Source organism: Echiichthys vipera, assembly GCF_963691815.1.
Source record: "Echiichthys vipera genome assembly, chromosome: 4".
In the NCBI taxonomy this organism is placed as follows: domain Eukaryota; kingdom Metazoa; phylum Chordata; class Actinopteri; order Perciformes; family Trachinidae; genus Echiichthys; species Echiichthys vipera.
In genome coordinates, this window is record NC_139829.1 from 22,857,934 (window position 1) to 22,876,114 (window position 18,181).

At 39.3% G+C, this 18,181-nt stretch overlaps 2 protein-coding genes across 2 annotated transcripts; both read right to left on the reverse strand.

The window, feature by feature from the left end:
* Nucleotides 1-1,551: 1,551 nt before the first annotated feature.
* Nucleotides 1,552-9,037, reverse strand: LOC310945776 (uncharacterized protein). Its single transcript, XM_083911984.1, has 6 exons — nucleotides 8,944-9,037; nucleotides 6,404-6,807; nucleotides 6,065-6,209; nucleotides 4,948-5,067; nucleotides 4,484-4,574; nucleotides 1,552-3,717 (listed from the first exon to the last, which is right to left on the reverse strand). The coding sequence occupies exons 1-6, from the start codon at nucleotides 8,999-9,001 to the stop codon at nucleotides 3,519-3,521; spliced, it is 1,017 nt and encodes a 338-aa protein (XP_083768110.1). The 5' UTR covers nucleotides 9,002-9,037; the 3' UTR covers nucleotides 1,552-3,518.
* Nucleotides 9,038-11,202: 2,165 nt separating this feature from the next.
* On the reverse strand, nucleotides 11,203-16,682 carry LOC310946052 (arrestin domain-containing protein 3-like; the record flags this gene model as incomplete). The annotated part of the gene is made up of 6 exons (XM_083912337.1): nucleotides 11,203-11,457; nucleotides 13,934-14,190; nucleotides 14,392-14,488; nucleotides 15,623-15,764; nucleotides 15,847-15,904; nucleotides 16,433-16,682. 6 exons carry the CDS (start codon nucleotides 16,680-16,682, stop codon nucleotides 11,203-11,205), a joined length of 1,059 nt encoding a protein of 352 aa, XP_083768463.1.
* Nucleotides 16,683-18,181: the final 1,499 nt, after the last annotated feature.

The window sequence follows — 18,181 nt, forward strand, 5'->3', positions numbered from 1 at the left end:
CTGTGCTTACTTTTGCAGCATCCAGGCTCTCTGAAAAAAACTACGTACTGGAGAATGTGCACTTCTCTCAGGTCCCAAAACGAAAAGACAGTAGTACAGATTAGTTGTATTCTATTCTATACGTTTAAAGCATAGATTACCTCATCAATGCAGAATCATCAGAAACAAGCAGAATCATCATTAAAAAAAATTGATAAAATGGTTCTGCAAATGGACTGATCTAAAGAAACTACCGTATGGAGACTATGAAACAGGATATATGAAATGCAGGGTGTTGAGAGTGCTGAGTCAGTCCTCTCACACACCCCTTTCATTCATACAGGTGTCGCTCCCACTCTCTTCCGCCTCATCTGCAAGAAGACGAGTCTGTGCACATTCGGTGCAGCCCGTCCGTATTTGAACAGTGACACATTTACCGTGGTTTTGGCTCCGGCACACTGCATTTGAAGTGAGCCATTGACAATGCAGCTTTTGTGTGCTGACACTGTATAGTCTGGTGAAGTGTAGGAAGACAGACAATCACAGGGCTACGATTCCAACACTATTCACCCACCCAGCAGTCAAATTATAGTAAATCTAAAACCAGCAGTTTACCTTTATAGGCAATGTTTTATTTCAAATCCAATGTGCTGGAGTACAGAGCCAAACAATGAAACTTATCACTTGCAAATATCGACTTCATTGTTATCTATGTATTTTTGTTATCAGGAGCTCTATACCAGAACATGAGAAATAATAATGAAAGTACGATAAACCTGCTGATGATCTAGTTTACACACAAGTTCAAGGCCAATCAGACACAAATATTTAACAAATACTGTTGAAGCTAAATTTCTGCTTTTCAAAGGAGGAAGAAAATAACCTGTTTTTTTCTCATCGGGCATGTGGATGTGGTTTGGAAGGGTGTGGGATGTAATGTCATTTTCAGGATGCTGTGTGCTGTTCATTACACTTTGTGCCCTCTCATTAGTATAAACACTACCAGCAGGGGAGACAGGGTGTCAGCTCTTAGGTTTGGTGTACAAACATGTCCATTAAAAAAAACATATAACAGAGGCAGAAGTACTGGTTGCAAATGCTCTTTTGACAAAGCAGCAGGTTTATGTAAGGCCCAGACATTTCTTTTTTTCCTTCTGGCAGTGTTTTGTCTAAACACAGTTTCGCTCATTATTGTTAAAATGAAGGAGCGATTAAATTAACCCGTCCAGCAACACCCAGGCCTCTCCCAAAATACAGACTCCTCCTGCTGGGAAGTTTCCATGCCACAGGAAAAGCTGTGTTTTCTGGGAGCCTCCTCACCATCATCATCATCCTCATCATCAACATATCTGTGACTATTGCATCCCTAAAAACTGTTCAAAGTAATTACTATATATTGTGCTTTTGTCAGCAACCATTCCCTTTCCCCTCACACAGGATAATATTCAACTATGGAAAAGGGTTTGCGGATGTATAATAAACACTAGAAAACAATACATCATGTTACTATGTAGACATAAAAACAGTACAAGTCAATTGTATAAATAAATCCCCTTTTATTAGCTTGTTCACATTATAAAAATACTTTTTTTGTTAAAACTAACACATTTATCACTTATTAGTGGTCTACCAGGTTGCCACATACAAATGCAAAAGTCAATAGCCCCTTTCACACAGAGATACCGCAACAGTGCCATAATGAAGGCACGCCGCAACTCTGGCTTTCTTCATTCACACTGGACCAAGCAAAGGGGGCGTTACGCAGCACAAATGTGTAACCACATAGTATAGTAGGATCACATGTCAATTAGCAGCCTGCATTCTGGAAGCAAAAGAGGCATTAGTGTCTAGTGTGTGTGTGTGTGTGTGTGTGTGTGAACCGGTCTGCTCTGTTAATCAGCCACTCGAACCACAAACATCATTTTTCAAAATGATTAATCGCAACAGCTCCGCAACGAACAGGCTGTGTGACAGAGGCTAGTGATAGTTGACAAGCAATCTGAAAAGCTGGTTCTCAAGCTTTCAACTATATCAAACGATCTTCACAGTGACCTTTTAAGGACGAGAGGTCCCAAAAGAATAATGAAGGTTAAATGAAAGTTAAATAAAAGTTTAAACATCTACAGTTCCATGAATACTGAGCAAACATCATCTGCCGATGAAGAATGTGTGGCAAGGTTAAAAGCTCAAGTGGACCTCGGGAGGAGATTGTTTTGTCCACTGCTGTTTCCAAGGTCAAGAATGAACTTTGTGTGTTATATCATATGAAATGTTATAAGCACTATTAACAATTCAAATACATTTATGTCACATGAGTTTCAAAGCAGTGCATTACAGTATTGAATTATACCATGTCAGACTACTGACATTTCCAGTGTTAACTGGGTTAAGATTTTCTTCTGAAACATCTTTATTACTCTACATAGTTATGATATTGAGTACAAGCTAAATAATACTGACTTATTTTATGAAAACAACTTCTATCAAACATTGTTTGATGCAACACAACACAAAAAAACATAAATTTTAATTTCCTAAAATATTCTAATAATCCATATATTAATTGGTGTGAGTCTCAGGAGCGAGGTCTGTCAAGTTCAGCACAATGTTAAATGACGGATCAACACTGTCAATATTTGCCTGCAGACCTTTAGCTTTTAGCAAAACCTTTTAGCAAATATGTAAAGGGACATCTGAGCTGGCTCAACAGCAAAACATTGTTAAACTAGGGCTAGATGGTCAGATCTTCGTATAGGCCTAAGGCAAACAAAGATTAATTTTCTATGTATTTTTCCAAAAAAGGCATCATCTATTGGTTTCCTTTATGAGCCCTTGAATTGTACTTAAGCCTTCAAACAATTGCTGAATGCTTATACATTCATTTTACATTCCTTCCATCCACCAAGTAATCCAAACACTATAACACTAGAAGTGAGTGCAGCTAATACTCAACTTTTTCTATTCTGGCAGCTTAACAACAGCTTTTAAAAAGGAGCTGTACTCGAAATACTTTAACCGGGATGGGATTGCCTCCACACGGCTCTCACAGACTGTTCCCCAATATGTGAAAAACAAATGGTTTTTTTACAGCCACATGTGCAAACATGCACACGCGACTGGACGAGTTATCAAAACAAACAACAAAGAAACTTGGATTACGACACACAGAGGGAGAGTGACTCCATTCTCTGCTCAGGAAGTCATTATTCCTCTACATCTTTACATAGCAAATAGTTACTTGCTGCTATAATAATGCTCTGAAAATATAGTACAGCTCCTTTCATTTCCTGTAGCAGCTAAGTCTCACACAAGATACTGATGCATTAACTTTCTATTTTATGAAACAGTCATATTCATATTGACTGTCATATTGATTCCAACAGTCTGAAATAACAAAAAAAGTTATTGCGCGTTTGGTTTTTCTCCTTTCCCCCACCGGTCAAACACATTCTGAAGATCACATACATAACCTTGCACAAGAAACCATGCGTGCTTGCACAAACAAACCCAAATCCAAACATACATAAACAGTACAACCTTCAGGCCTCGTACAGTGGAGTAACAGTGCCATCCTTCCACTCAATTAGGATTTCTCCTCGTTGTAAAACGGGGGAGGAATGCGGAAGGTGCATGGCATGCTTCGTCAGCGGGGCTCTTTCACTGGGTACCGGGGACCCTGGAACACTCACCTCTGGCCTCTGAGTGTATGACTTCAAAACACACACCACTTTTTTCCTTCTGCCACAGCAAGACAGAAAAGGACAGAACGTGGGTGGAGATAGAGCATTTTTGCTTTGTACCAGAGCTCTTTGAAATGTTTTGCCCAATATTTCTTGTATTTCCGCTATGCTCATTTTTTTAAATTGAGTTAATTCATGTTTTTGTTGATTAAAACAGATTTTTATTGGAAGCAGGTTAGATAGAATTTGTCTTTTCAATGTGCCCATGTCTGTCTTCTGCATTGTTTCATGTTGTCAAATGGCCATCAGACAAAACTGACTGAAATTCCATACTTCTAACACTAAAAAAAAAAGACTCCAATGTATTCAATTCATAATGATACTAAACAGAAAAACAACCCAAGTAAATCCTAGCCTTAGAAAGGTTGTTACCAGGAAAACTTTTACCACATAAATGATTAATTGATAAGAAAAATTTAACATCAGAATTTCAAACTTTGATACAATACTAGTATAAAAATACAATAAAAGTCTCTTTCAATACCACGGCAACACCCCCCCCCCCCCCCCCACATTTTTTAAATTAAGGGCCTGCACAGTGCTGGTTCAGAGTCACTGAACACATACCAACACAGTTAATTTTCTTCCCCCTTGTTTAATCTGTGCAGTCTTAGGTTGAAAATCTAATTGTGGATCTGCATTTTTTCGGTACGTTTGATACTACTGGATGTGTGTATCGTTTTGAATCAATAAAAATCAATAAGTCAAAATGTGTACTTTCATGTGTGTGTGTGTGTGTGTGTGTGTGTGTGTGTTGCACTGACCTATTGGAATAAACATTGAGGATAAGAATCACAGTCCCCAGGACCAGAGCCAAAGAGCTTAGTACCAGCATGGTTATCTTCCAGCCCATCCCTATACAAATACACATACAGACCCAGGACAAAAACATCATTAATTTACAAAATCCATATTTGAACAAATATTGACCTCTTTAAGTTATGTTCTTGTTTATGCAATTGTTCAATTTATGTCAAGTCTTTGAACCTTCAAATAAAAGCCCATTGAAACTCCTTCACTGACATTACAACACACCCACAATAAACTTTACTCTGTCTCACATTTTCCATCTCCACCTAGTGGTGGAAAGGTGAATATCTTCACTGAATAAGGGGAATTGACACGAAACTTCTATATCAGTATTGTGGAATCATACATTTTTACTGATAACATTAGACATACAGAAGATACATTCAATGTTTTATTGATTTCAGTTTACCAAACTTACCATAGTCCATACTGAAGAAAATCATGGTGGGATCTGCAGGGGATTTAGTGCTCAGGGATGAAAGAGACACATCCATTACAGGAAAGGTTTCTGTGACCTTGCTGTCTATTATACCCTCGACTGGAAGTGGAGGGAAAAAAAGAAACAACTTAACAATCACTTAACTAGCAGCAAGGACCAAAACCAAGCATCCTAGATTTGATTTCTTTGCCCTTTGGATGAAAGCAATAGTTGTGATTTTCCATCTTCACATGTGAGATGGAAATCATGGCATGCAGGACCAGCCTGATGTAAAGACAACATGATTCTGTTTCATGGAGTGGTTGGCTGCCTTCTGGGATGAGGGAAATATTGAATGGTCAAAAGTGCACTTAATTGAATTAAATCCTGTGGCTGAAAGCAGAAATGCAGTGTTGTAATGTAATCTGCAGGCCAAGGGAAAAAGCACCAATCACCTGACAGCACATGGGCTTTTGAAACACACAGAATATATTGTAACTATGGTTTGCAGACTTAATGCCAACCATTAGGCAAAACATTTGTTTGACGATGGCTTAAAAACTTTGTTTCAAAACGTTCTTGACTGAAGTAACCAATCACAGTGGCCAAGAAGAGGGATATCCTGTAAAGGCTGCTAAATGAATTATTCTTTTCATAATGTCCATGTTGTTTGTTCTTAATTTTCTGACAACATAGATTGTCAAATAAATACTTTTTAGCATAAATGCTTAGATATCAGCAGGTCCATGAACGCCCCACCAAGAAATATTTTTCAAATGATTCCTTCTTGGGACTGCAGGATAACAAATCTTTCATCTACTTTTAGTTTTTTTTATAATCTACTGTAGCATTGACAATAAATAAACACATCATTTATACTTTAATAGCATGACCTCATACCAGGCTGGATGGAATTTATCAAATGAATCTAAAAAACGATAGAAAAATGGTCAGCCATAATGTTGCCAATAAGATTTGTAATTAAGGAGGGTTTAAACCAGCAAAGCCGCTGGCTGGTCCTTTAAGGAAATTTAGGTTAACTTTTATTAGAGTCACATTTATATTGTAGGAAGATGACAACATTTAGTAAACTACTGCTAGAGTTTTAGGTCCTTACATGGTTCAGCCTTAGAAATGGCACTTGGAAAAAACCCAGGCTCCAACGATTTACCCAGATGCTGGTGAGGTTGGTGTTTGTTATGTTTGCTGTCTCTTCCATGACACAGTGTCTGGTTGTCAAGGGTCTGCCACCGTCTGCCAGGCTGGTGAAGAGGGTGAGCCAAAGGAACATCTAGCTACATTAGTCATTTTATAGACCTACCCTTACGATGTCAAAATATTCTACTGTATACATTTCCACTACAGTTTTTAGATAAGACTTTTAAAGTAATCTGATTAAGGTGCTACCACATGTTATGGCACATGGACAGGGATTGTTCTTCTGAAAAATTCTTACCTTCTTATGTTCTCTTGAAAGAAAGACCAAAGTGGATTCTTGTGTGGCACTAAGGTGCAGCCCCCGCCCCATCAAAGTAAGGAGACCTTTCTTGGAACATGACCATGCCTGGCTGCTCTCCTCTCTGCCCATACCCACCGCTGCCCCTCCGGTACCAGTCTCATTCCTTTCAGATGGAGAGATGCAGCGCTGCAGGTGGACACCTTCATACTGTTCTCCCGGTGCAGTCAGACACTCCCCAGTGTGGTGACTGCTGAGAGCATGGCTCTCTGGGAGCCAATGCCATTCTTGTAAGGCTGAATATGGGCTGCAGTCATCCAGAGATACTCTACCTCCCAGAGTTCCTTGCTTTACCTGCAAACATTTACCCAGCAGCTTGTTCTGAATCTTTAAGCCAGATGCCTCTGTGGAGGGAACATACAACAATTGCATTGTCCAGGCATTACTGTAAACCTCTCAGTCATTGTTGTTATTTGGTCAAGGAGCTAGGTGTAAAGTTGTATAATTAACTGAGTTACATTTTTTAACTCAAAATCATGGTGACGTGACAATATATTTTGCAAACCCAGGAACTCTAGATATGAACCTAACATAATGTCCCTGAGGTAAGATATTTATGAGTTTACAATGTCCATAATATACTGATTGTCTAGTTGGTAATATTGGATGGGTCTCAATAAGGAGAAATGAGAACAATGGTCCCAATAAGTGGTGTAGTGATAGTTGATGAGGTGGATGAAATACTAGGAAGACGGGAAGGTTACCAAGTGCGTATACTCTCCTATATATTCCAATGGCTTTTAGGCTTATAAGTGGGTATATAATCTACGTAAGAGGAGAAACCCAGAAAAATGTGTGTCTTAGCCTACTTTCCACATAAGGATATGAAGTATAAGAGTGATATAGTCCCCATAAATTATGCTCATATGCCCAGCAAATAAATCATCATAACTCTTGTTTTAATAGATACAATGATGTCAAACTGGTAGTGGTAACATTTACCACTTTATTCCCTGATCCTTGGCAGTAAGTTTTACATTTCTATGACAACTGTTGCTAAGGAAACCTTGAAACAACTCTATACAAAGGAATTTTTTTCCTCTTTTTGCATAATTTTGAAGTTTATACAGCGGGTTTAATAATGTTTATCTACAGTGAAGTCAAGTACAGTCAATAAAATGTAATTTGCACTCCTGTTAGATTTTTTCATAATTGTCTTACACATAAAAATATCACATAAATCCTGTTAGAAACGGACTGGCTGAAGTTTAATATAAGCTTTGAAGATGAGACTAGGAAAATTATCTGTGAAAATAGAACAAATTAAATGTCTTTTGACTGTACTAAAAAGACTAAAAAGCATGACTTTTTTAATGGAGCTGAATTAGTTGTTGTTTGTTGAATTTTATTTTCATTTATGTTCCAACCTGCAAACTAATCATTTAGTATTTTAAAAGAATGATGTCCCACCCGGACCATAGATCATACCTAAAAATGATCTGCAGAAATCAGGCGATCATTGTAGGCCTACTGGACAAATGCCGTGGAGGGTGGGCTACATTTCACATTTGCAAGGCCCCTTCTCAGAGTCTCCTCCTAGACCAGAGATCCTCAACAGGAGGTCAGGGAACCCTAAGGGGTCCTCAGAGTTGCTCCAGGGGGTCCGCCAAATTATTGTTCAGTCATTTTTTTGAAAGTATTTTTGAAAGACAGCATTGATGCAAGGCTTACTGGCCTTTAGGTAAGGTAGCCACTACATAGTTAAGCTTAAGGATTCACTGCGCCTGCCTGGTGGGCGTGTGTTTCACATAAAAACATGGTGTTTAAATACATAAATATAATGAATTATTATTATTTTAATTGTCTAGTATTGTATGCATCATACAAAGGTATGTGCAGGCTTTAGGTTTAGTGGTATAGACATTTTTAAAGTTGTAAACATAAACGTTATCAATGTGTCCAAGTGTATTTCCTGTTGCAGTGAATGGAAATGACGGGAAGCCTTGGTCCTTGTTACCTTCCTGTCAGCTGATGTCATTCACATTCACTGCAACGGGAATCAAACCTGGACGCATTTTATGTTTACACCTTTGACAAGGTTAACGTTATACTGGCAGTGGTCCCCGCTCCGTCTCTCTTTAGAAGGGGTCCTCTGGAGAGGTGAGTAAACTTTCTTAACATCATGTTAAACGTGTGTGTGTGTGTAAAATATTACTTCAGAGGTTTAAAAAGTTAGTGTCCCTCCGCTTAGAGCGAAGTTAGCTAAATGAGACATACAGTAGTGAACGTTAGGCTACGTTTGTTGTTAAACTGCCTGACGTTAGCTAACACTTGTAGAGTAACGTTACATTTCTGCTAACGTTACGCAACTATTTGTGCAGCGAACACGTTCAACATTAGTGGTTGTTTTTGTTTTTCGCTTCGAAACGGTCTCAATTTTTGGACGTCAGCTCAAACGAAATCAAACGACCAACTGCTTAAAAGGAGTGCAGTTAAATAAATCCCATGTCAGCTAACTGTAACTACTTAAGCTTCGTTACCTTGGAAAATGACGAAGATCAACAAATGGACACACGGCAGCCCGCTTCTTCTTCCCATGGCGATGATGGCGATGGAAGGCACAGATAGTTTGGGATCTCCGGTGGCGATACAGTGTGCACCAGACTCAGAAACAACAGCAAGTGCAAGTGGGCGGGAACAAATGTGCATGCAACCTCCCCCTATGCATCCATCACTTGGATAGATGTATGGAGGATCCGTGCATACCTCCTCTGAAACGCTCTGTTATTGCATGTATCAAATCAATGTCTTAATATTAAGGATGTCGTTACTAATTACTGCTATTTATACATACATATTCATACAGTATATATATATATATATTCATGTATATTTTTAATTTCCTGTTGCATTCCTGACTGCAGTATTACCACACACCATGCTCTCATTTTAAAATTGTCTGAATATTAACCTACATTGATGGTGCAATGAATCCCTCAGTGCAGTATTTCCCTTGAACACACGCTCTCTTGAAAACTTTTGTATTTTTATATGTATGTATTTACTGTAGATATTTGTGCACCCATAGTGATTCTGTATTGTTCGCCTTTCTCTGTTTTATTATGGCATCTCAGGTTTGCTCCAAACTAAGTTTTGTTGTACTTTTGTTGACAATAAAGTATCTATCTATCTTTTGAAAGGTTCATCCCTTCTCCATTGCTTTTTCTACTCTCCGCCTGTAACTCACTACAAAAAGGGAACACTGTTTTGCATATTCTGCTACTGTCTTTTATTGGTTTGTTTTTCTCACAACTAAAACTCATAAACACTCCTTGTTTACCACTGTGGCAGACAAGAATATGTGTGCTACAACTCCATGGACTACCAATTAGATTTACAGAGCATAAATCTGTTATAAGGAGAAAACAGTGTTCCAAGCTGAATAGGATTGCCCTGTCGTTACTGTGAGGAATGGGACAGCTTTTGGGGCCTGGGTGGTCACATGATGTTTTTCTCTGTCATGATGCACCACAAAGTATGTGAAAGACCTTGATCAAAATAGACATATTAACTGGACATTTAGTCATAATCTCTTACATTTATTTTTATGTCCATAATATTAAACACACTGCATTTAATATTTTAATAACAATAAACATTTCACAGCCAATAAAAGCCAACAAACATGAGGTTCCTTTTTGCATGCAAATCTTACAGGAGCATGTTCTCTGAAACATTTGAGAAGCACTTAGCGCCATATCCCTTGGTTTGCATCGCGTTCAAGTTAAAGCTTGCATATAAGAAAACTGGTTAAAGGTCAGTACCATTAATGTAAATAATACTGAAATAATACAAAATAATTTTACACATTTACATGAATATAAAAATAATAAATAATATAAATAAATGAGATCACAATAAATAACATCAACTATGTTGTAACATTAATGCACCTTCACAACCAAATGAAAACACCTAAACATATTCAACATTTTGGTAACCCCTGTCAGTGGGCTAACTGAATCTAAAACACAAAACAAAAACATCATTGTGAAACGGAATGCGGCACAATAACCGTTTTATATCGATGCTCTTGTTTTCTTAATCATTGGAAGACAAATTGTAACTGAAAATAAAATTGAATTGATCAACCAGCCCTGTTAAATATCAGTACAAAAACACAATTTAGTCTCATATTTAAAAACAGCAAATGCTTCCCAATACTTTTGTTGAAGCAGGTGGAGCAGGTGTGGCTTGATGCTGCACTGAAGATGAAGCTGCAGTTGAAAAACCATTTGGAGCAGGCTGATTATTACAGCCACATGCTATCTACAGTTAAACTTCGTATTTAAGTTCATTCATTCATTCATCTTCAACCGCTTATCCCGGGGTCAGGGTCGCAGGGGGTGCTGGAGCCGATCCCAGCTGAAATCGGGGCGTGAGGCGGGGTACACCCTGGACAGGACGCCAGTCTATCGCAGGGCACATAGAGACGAACAGAGACAGACAACCATTCACAACTAAAGGCAATTTTAGAGTCATCAATTAACCTAACACTTGCATGTCTTTGGATTGTGGGAGGAAACCGGAGAACCCGGAAAAAACCCACGCAGACACGGGGAGAACATGCAAACTCAACACAGAAAGGCCCAGGCCGGGATACGAACCTGGAACCTTCTCATAGTTTATAAATACTGTTGATAAGTATTGTATATTTGTTTACCTTTTTATCTTCATCTTTAATACTTTAGGCTGCTGTAACAGTCAAATTTCTCACCAGGATTAACAAGGTACTCAATCTATTCATCGATTATGTTTGCATGTTGAGTGGGATCTGGTTCTGGGTACCCATAAGCACCTGAACCCGGTGGTACAGGATAAGGTCCAATAGGGAATGCAGGGGGAGGGAAGTCGCTGTAACTTGGGGCTCCAGCAGCCCCAGGCGGGTAAGGTCCTACAGCCTCACCAGGCTGAAGGGCAGCAAAGCTCGAAGGAATGATGATCAGTGGAAACACCACCTCTGGGTCTATGGCAAAACTGATGTCCAAATACACCTGAGGAACACAAACATATGAAGAAGTCAAATAAGTCTACATCAGAGATGATAAGATTCAAACTGCCATTTACGAAATTATTAATTAAGTTGATGGTGCAGTCTGATATACACTAAAGATCAAATAATACTTGATTTATTCTGAAATACTGTTGTTTTTTTTATTGTTCAGAATTTGAGATTGGATATACCATAGCTATACTAGCATGTTTTTTTTAAATAACCAAAAACTTTTATTTTGTGGAAAAAAAACATTTAGCAAAATTAGAGAACAGTAACTATTGTGTCAGAAGAGAATATTTAAACAATGTTTTCTCAGGGCTATAGGATTGAAAAATGAATAGGAAGTGTAGAGGCTCTGCTTTGAATGACTTCAGCACATCTGCACCCACAGGACATCACTAGTTTCTCACACTGCTCTGGTTTGATCTTGGTCCATTCTTCTTGCAGTCTCTTCCACAGTTTGGTAACTGTAGTGGGTTTCTTAGCCATCATTTTGTCAGAATCGTAAATACTTTCATAAGCCCAGGGGGAAATGAGTTTGTTTCAAATTCCAGCTATACAAACATAATATAAATACATATACACTATATACCTGTGTGTGTGTGTGTGTGTGTATATATATATATAAACTATTACAGAGAGGGGGTGACAGACTCTCCAAGAGACGCATTGTATAATTTGATGACCACAGGCAGGAAAGATTTCCTCTGGTGCTCTCTGGTGCATCTGGGTGCTAGGAGTACTCAGCGCAATACTTAAAGTCTGAGGTGAAGAGGGTGAAAAAGGAAGGGAGAGAGGACAGTCGCCTGTGGGGCCCCAGCGTTGCTGACCACCCGGTCAGGCACACAGTGCTATAGGCATACATACTGTGGTCTTCCCATCAGGTAAGCCACAATCCAGGACAAAATGGGGGCCTCCACCTGCATCGCAGCCATCTTCTCACCTAGTAGAGCCGGACGGATGGTGTTGAATGCACTGGAGGAGTCAAAGTCAAACATGACTCACAGTGCTCGCAGGCTTGTCCAGATGACTGTAGACTGTTCAGCAGGTAGGTTATTTCCAGGGAAAGAGGACTCTGGACTGTCCATTTCATTGTTTCAATATTCTTAGCTTCAAGAAACCGCTTAACCTGTTTTGCAGTGTGACAGGGGGCATTGTCTTACATGAAAACTGTGGGAGATAATTGCAGTGAAAATACTGCATGTTGCCAAAGAAGGTTCACATAAACATTTGCTTTCACCCTGCCATGTAGCTGTGTAAGAGGCCCAACTGCTGCAGAAAACATTCCCTAAACCAGGACATGACATTGATAAAGTTCAATTTATTTGGGTCTGATGGGAAACGTGCGGTGTCGGACTGGGGAAAGACTGAACCCAAGGTGTCTAAAGAAGTCAGTTAAATTTGGAGGAGGATGTGTCAGAGTCAAGATCTACACCCCATAGAGAATCTCTGGAAAATCCTTGGCAACAAAGTAACAGCAAATGTTTACGTGAACCTCCTTTGGCAACATGCAATACCTTCACTGCAATTATCTCCCAATCAGCCCGCAGTTTTCATGCAAGACAATGCCCCCTGTCACACTGCACAACTAATTTTGCTCAGTGTTTTTTATCACAAAAAAACAAAGTATTTGTCGAAGTGCCTTGGTTATTAAAAAAAAAAAAAAAAACATGCTAGTACAGCAGTGGCATGGACTACTTTTTTTCTGCTCCTGTCACTGACACAACTGGGTGATGTCGCTTCATGTGAGGGGCCATTGTTGATGTGTTACCGTGTTCATAAGACTTTCTGGTGCCACAGTTCCGACAAACCGTGACAGTTTTGTCCACTGCCCTTCTTCCATCGTCAAGCTAAGAATGTTGAAACAATGAAACGGCCAGCCCAGAGTCCAGCTCTAAACCCCATAGAGAATCTGTGGAAAATCCTTGTCGACAAAAAAATAGCTAAGAAAACCACTAGTTTCCGGACTGTGGAAGAGACCGCAAGAAGAATGGGCCAAGATCAAACCAGATCAGTGAGAGAAACTAGTGATGTCCTGTGGGCGAAGAAGGCTGAAGTCATTCAAAGCAAGGGGCCTTTACACTTCCTATTGATTTTTTAACCCTATAGCCCTGAGAAAACATTGTTTAAATCTTCTCCTCTGACACTGTGGTTACTGTTCTCTAATACAGCAGTGGGCTATTCTATCAAAACAATAAAATAACAGTATTTCAGAATAAATCAAGTATTTATAATTTGTTCTCTAATTTTGATCTCCAGTGTACATGTTTATCGTGTGTCATTATATGTTAATACAGCATTCTTATGACTAATTGTATATTCTGTTGTGCTGCTATGTTATTTTATATTTCTAATGATTGTTGAAGCATATGATGTAAGAGAAGATTTATCTGTTGTACAATTATTTCATCACTAATATTTACAATGACTTCATTTCTGAGGTGATGTAACAGCAATACTACAATATTACATACCTTGAGGTAATGATCAACTGAGATTATCTCACAATTAGGGAGAGTCTGGATGACATCGGCAGGAATCTCCAGTTGGCAGGAGACAGTTTCCTCTGAGTCCGATGAGATAGTCTCACCGACAATTTTGCCCAGACAAAGATCGTTGACTTTGGTGGAGCCACCGGCATGGTACACCGTTTTCTGCTGTAAACTAAATTTGGGCCTCATTTTTTTGGAAGAGGAGTTGCTGATTACGACAACAACAGATAAAGTGTCACCTGTCAAAAAAAAATCAAACAATAGACAAATATACATTACAAATACTCATACTCTACGTGCTTTATAACCTTGTTAATAAAGCATATAGAAAACTTAATAGCATTAATACGTGGACACACTCAATTTGACTTGGTAATGAAACAATCAGCTGTCTCAAATAGACACTTGGTTGTATTCCTTGCAAGCCAGTGTGACTTTACCTGGAGTGCAAACCTTTCTGTTAACGGTAGCAGACATTTGGATCTGTCCTTTGGAGAAAACCCCTGTCTCTTTATCCACTGATCCAGACTGGGGACACTAACAAATCAGACACAAAAAAAAACATTATTTCATATCAACTCAATGCCTCATATATAACAGCTGAAATTCAAAGTTCAGAAGAAGAGACTGTTAGGTTTCCTTGTCCTTCCGCACCGGGCCAAAACCATTTTTTCAGCTAAAGCCTAGTGCGTTTGACCAGTGTGAGTGCACCCGCTCTGCGCATACCTGCTTGAGGTAGGCTTTTGTAGAGCGTGTTTGCACATGTACGAGCACGAGCGTGCGCACGTGTACGAGCACGAGCACGATGCCTACGGCGGTTCTGACTTCATTTATGTGCGCCTGTTCGGACATAGAAATTAGAAGGACGGACCATGCGCGGACATTTAACAACAACAATGGCGGCGAAAGGTTCACGTTGGTATGATGCGGAGGCGGAGTTTTTACTGCAGATTTGGCCGGATGAAAATATTCAAAAACAGTCGGACAAGACGCACAAAAACTCTGAGGTCTATGGAAAGATTGGTAAACAAAGAGAGACATCGCGATGACGTCAATCAATGCGTGTGACGTGTTACGGCGTGATGACGTATGGACAGCGAGAAGCATTTGCGCGAGGCCCAGGCAGTGTGAGTACAAACGGGCCTGGGGCGCGGGGGGAGAGGGAGGGGGGACAAGTACCCTAAAGCCTGGGGCGCGGTGCGGAACGACAGTGTGAGTGCGCCCTGAGATGGAATTGAGCATATGCTCTCTTGAGACTTTCTAATGGGCCATACAATCAAAGCAATCAATACACCACTCTCCGCACTCCCGGCTCCACGCCTCTTAGTGAAACCCACTCTATTTCCTGTTTATTCGAACTAGTATGTGGTTTTGTCTTTTTGCTTTATGACAGGTTACAGTGAGTGCTGCCTCCCTCTTCCATAGTATATTTTTATATAGGCTACCGTTATGTTTGAATTTTCTCAATGAAAAAAAAAAAAAACTTTTTTCACATAAACTCTTATTATAATTTATTGTTTCCTTTCCCTCAACCCCTCTAGTCCATTCTTTCAGTTTAAGCCAATTGCCTTTAATCATGTCAACTGTTAGCGTGTTCCTTTTAAATATGTACGTTTATTTGTAATGTGTAAATAGTGTATCAAATTTACAACATGTATAGTGTTCAATTACTTGATTAAGGTGTGAAAAGGACTTTGAAGCAAAGTTGATCTCTTTTTGTACTCCACAAGGGCACCGCCAGCTCCTGGACATCTTTGCTTCAAGCATGTAGACTATCTTTCCATGAAGTCCCTTGAAGGATGATGGCATGTCCCTGTAAGACAGAACAAATGCAGTTATTTGGAAAAGCCAACTATGACAAGCGTGCTAATGCCGGATACTCATTCCACACTTACCCCTCTGGGATTGTAAGCATGAACCTAAAGCTATGGATTCCTTGGGGAAGTACAGTGCCTGAAAAAGAAGCGAGATAATAATGCAGAGCCATTTATTTAGTCAGCTCGATATGTGTTGTGTGTTCAACATTTGTAAGATACGAACCTTGTGCTCCTGGGATGTCTACAGGTGTAATCGAACCATTTATGAGCAGCTCAGGATGTTTTTTTGAGGTGTATAAAATAGTGAGCATAATGTTTCAAAATGCATACTGATATGCATTCATCCACCCATGTTAGGTGTTTACTTGTCAAAACTGTAAAACAAGTGGATGTTCATCCTTTTTCGAAACGGGTATATAAATTAATAATGGATTTGGATTAAGTATAGACTAATTTGCAATAAAACCAGTCACCTGACCGGCGGACAGTGGAAAGATCCTCGGTAATGGATAGCCATATCTATAGGTTACATCCTACATGCGATGCGTTATAGGTTGCATATCCATCCTATACACTAACGCCCAGAATTTGAATATAACATCATTTCTTTCCGAGTGTTCAGATAAGCGAGCAGAACAACAGCCAACGCATTTATTTTGCTTACCATTTTCTCCAATTAGGTACTCTTTGAGTTTGAAGTATCTCCTGTGCGCACTGTGGGATTTTCGGTTATCTCCGGTGCCTTCTGACCAGTGTACGTTCGCGTCTCCTTTGGCTTTAACCATCAGGCCCTTCACTTTGGTTTCTTTTGTCAAAGTGAAAGTGACTGTTCCCGTGATAGTATCTCCTTCAGAGAAAGTGCCCTCTGCGTTGAGAGCTTCGCAAGCAAGGGAGAAGTCCTTTATCGGAGACATTTTAGGTGTATTGGCCAAACGCACTCTGTGTCCCCACTTGTAGCACGGCGTGAAGCATTGGCTGAATGGTCCTACAGCTGATAACTGTCAGCTGGCTCTTAGCTGGGTGTGGCTCCGCCCGAGGACTGAGGTCACAAGAAATACTCCTATTTTGTTGTCAGGCACTTAAAACAATTATCACACCGTACTTTTAAGCCCTCTAGTTATCATTAGAACATAGACAGGCTATTGAGTTCACAGAATTGACGGTGATTATTGGGCAGGCCTATCTTAAGTTTAGGGAAGCTTATGCATAATTATTGTGATATACACTATGTGTTAAATCTTAGGCTATTATAAGTAAAAATGCAAATTAAAAAAAATGAAAGCTATAGTGGTGCTGTATATTATTCATTGTATGATAAAAGCGTCAAAACTGGTACATCTTTATAGCATATATATTTAGAAGAAATGTGGGCATTGGGCCATTGCAGATTCGCGTTATGATGATGACCAGCTGTTACTGGCAAAGAAAACGTTGTCCACCCCCAAGTTGCAGTTTCCATGTTTTCAGCACCGTAGATATTATTTACACAAGTTACAATGATAAATATGTTTTATTACAATGAAAGGCAAATGGTGAGATTGTTACACGTTATAGATTACACCATAGTATTGGCAAGTACAGTTACATATTAAGATAGGCCATGTATTTAACAACGTTCAGTAAATCTACTGAAGCCATGAAGTGCTGCAGAAATGAGTCCTACATGAGTATGCATATTTTTGCCCTTCTGGTTCCCTGGTCTTGACATCAATGGGACTTTTGGTTAGATACTTGAAATAAGGTCTGTGGTTAACACAGGCTTTGGATATTTTGACATTTTGTTCCATGACAAAAAATAAGTCAGTAAATACCACGCTGGTGAATTTTGAAACGTGTGTCTCCAGTTGCAGGGAGTCAATTAAATTAGAAAACATGACACTGAACACGCAAAATCAGCTGGAAGCTGACGTTGAAGTCATGTGACTGTGGTGTAGTTTGTTTATAGTCTAATGTTAGCTTTTTACTTCTAGCGTTTGCATTTCTGCTTCAAAAATCATAAAAGTGACATGAAAACATATAGGTATCATAAACTTTTGTTTTCCACAGAGCTTATTTTCTGAAAATCCAATGGAAACATCCCATTGAATAAAATATAATGAAATGTCCAATTTGTAAAAGTTCATAGAATTGCAAGGATGTATTGCATTTTGTTCTCAAGGTAACTAGGATAGAGATTATGTCTGTTATTGCATGTGGGCCCGATGGTCAAAGTTTCACCAACCGATGGCGGCCATTTTCAAAAATGACTGCCACACCCACCAGGGTGCGAATTTGTGATGGCCCAATGTCCAGCTCCACTAAAATAGGTTTCAAAGAATGAAATCATTAACCAAGAGATGTGTCCAAAAAAAATAAACATTTAACATAATTAAATAGGCTGGTGATCAATCACTCACACTCAACATTTCATAGA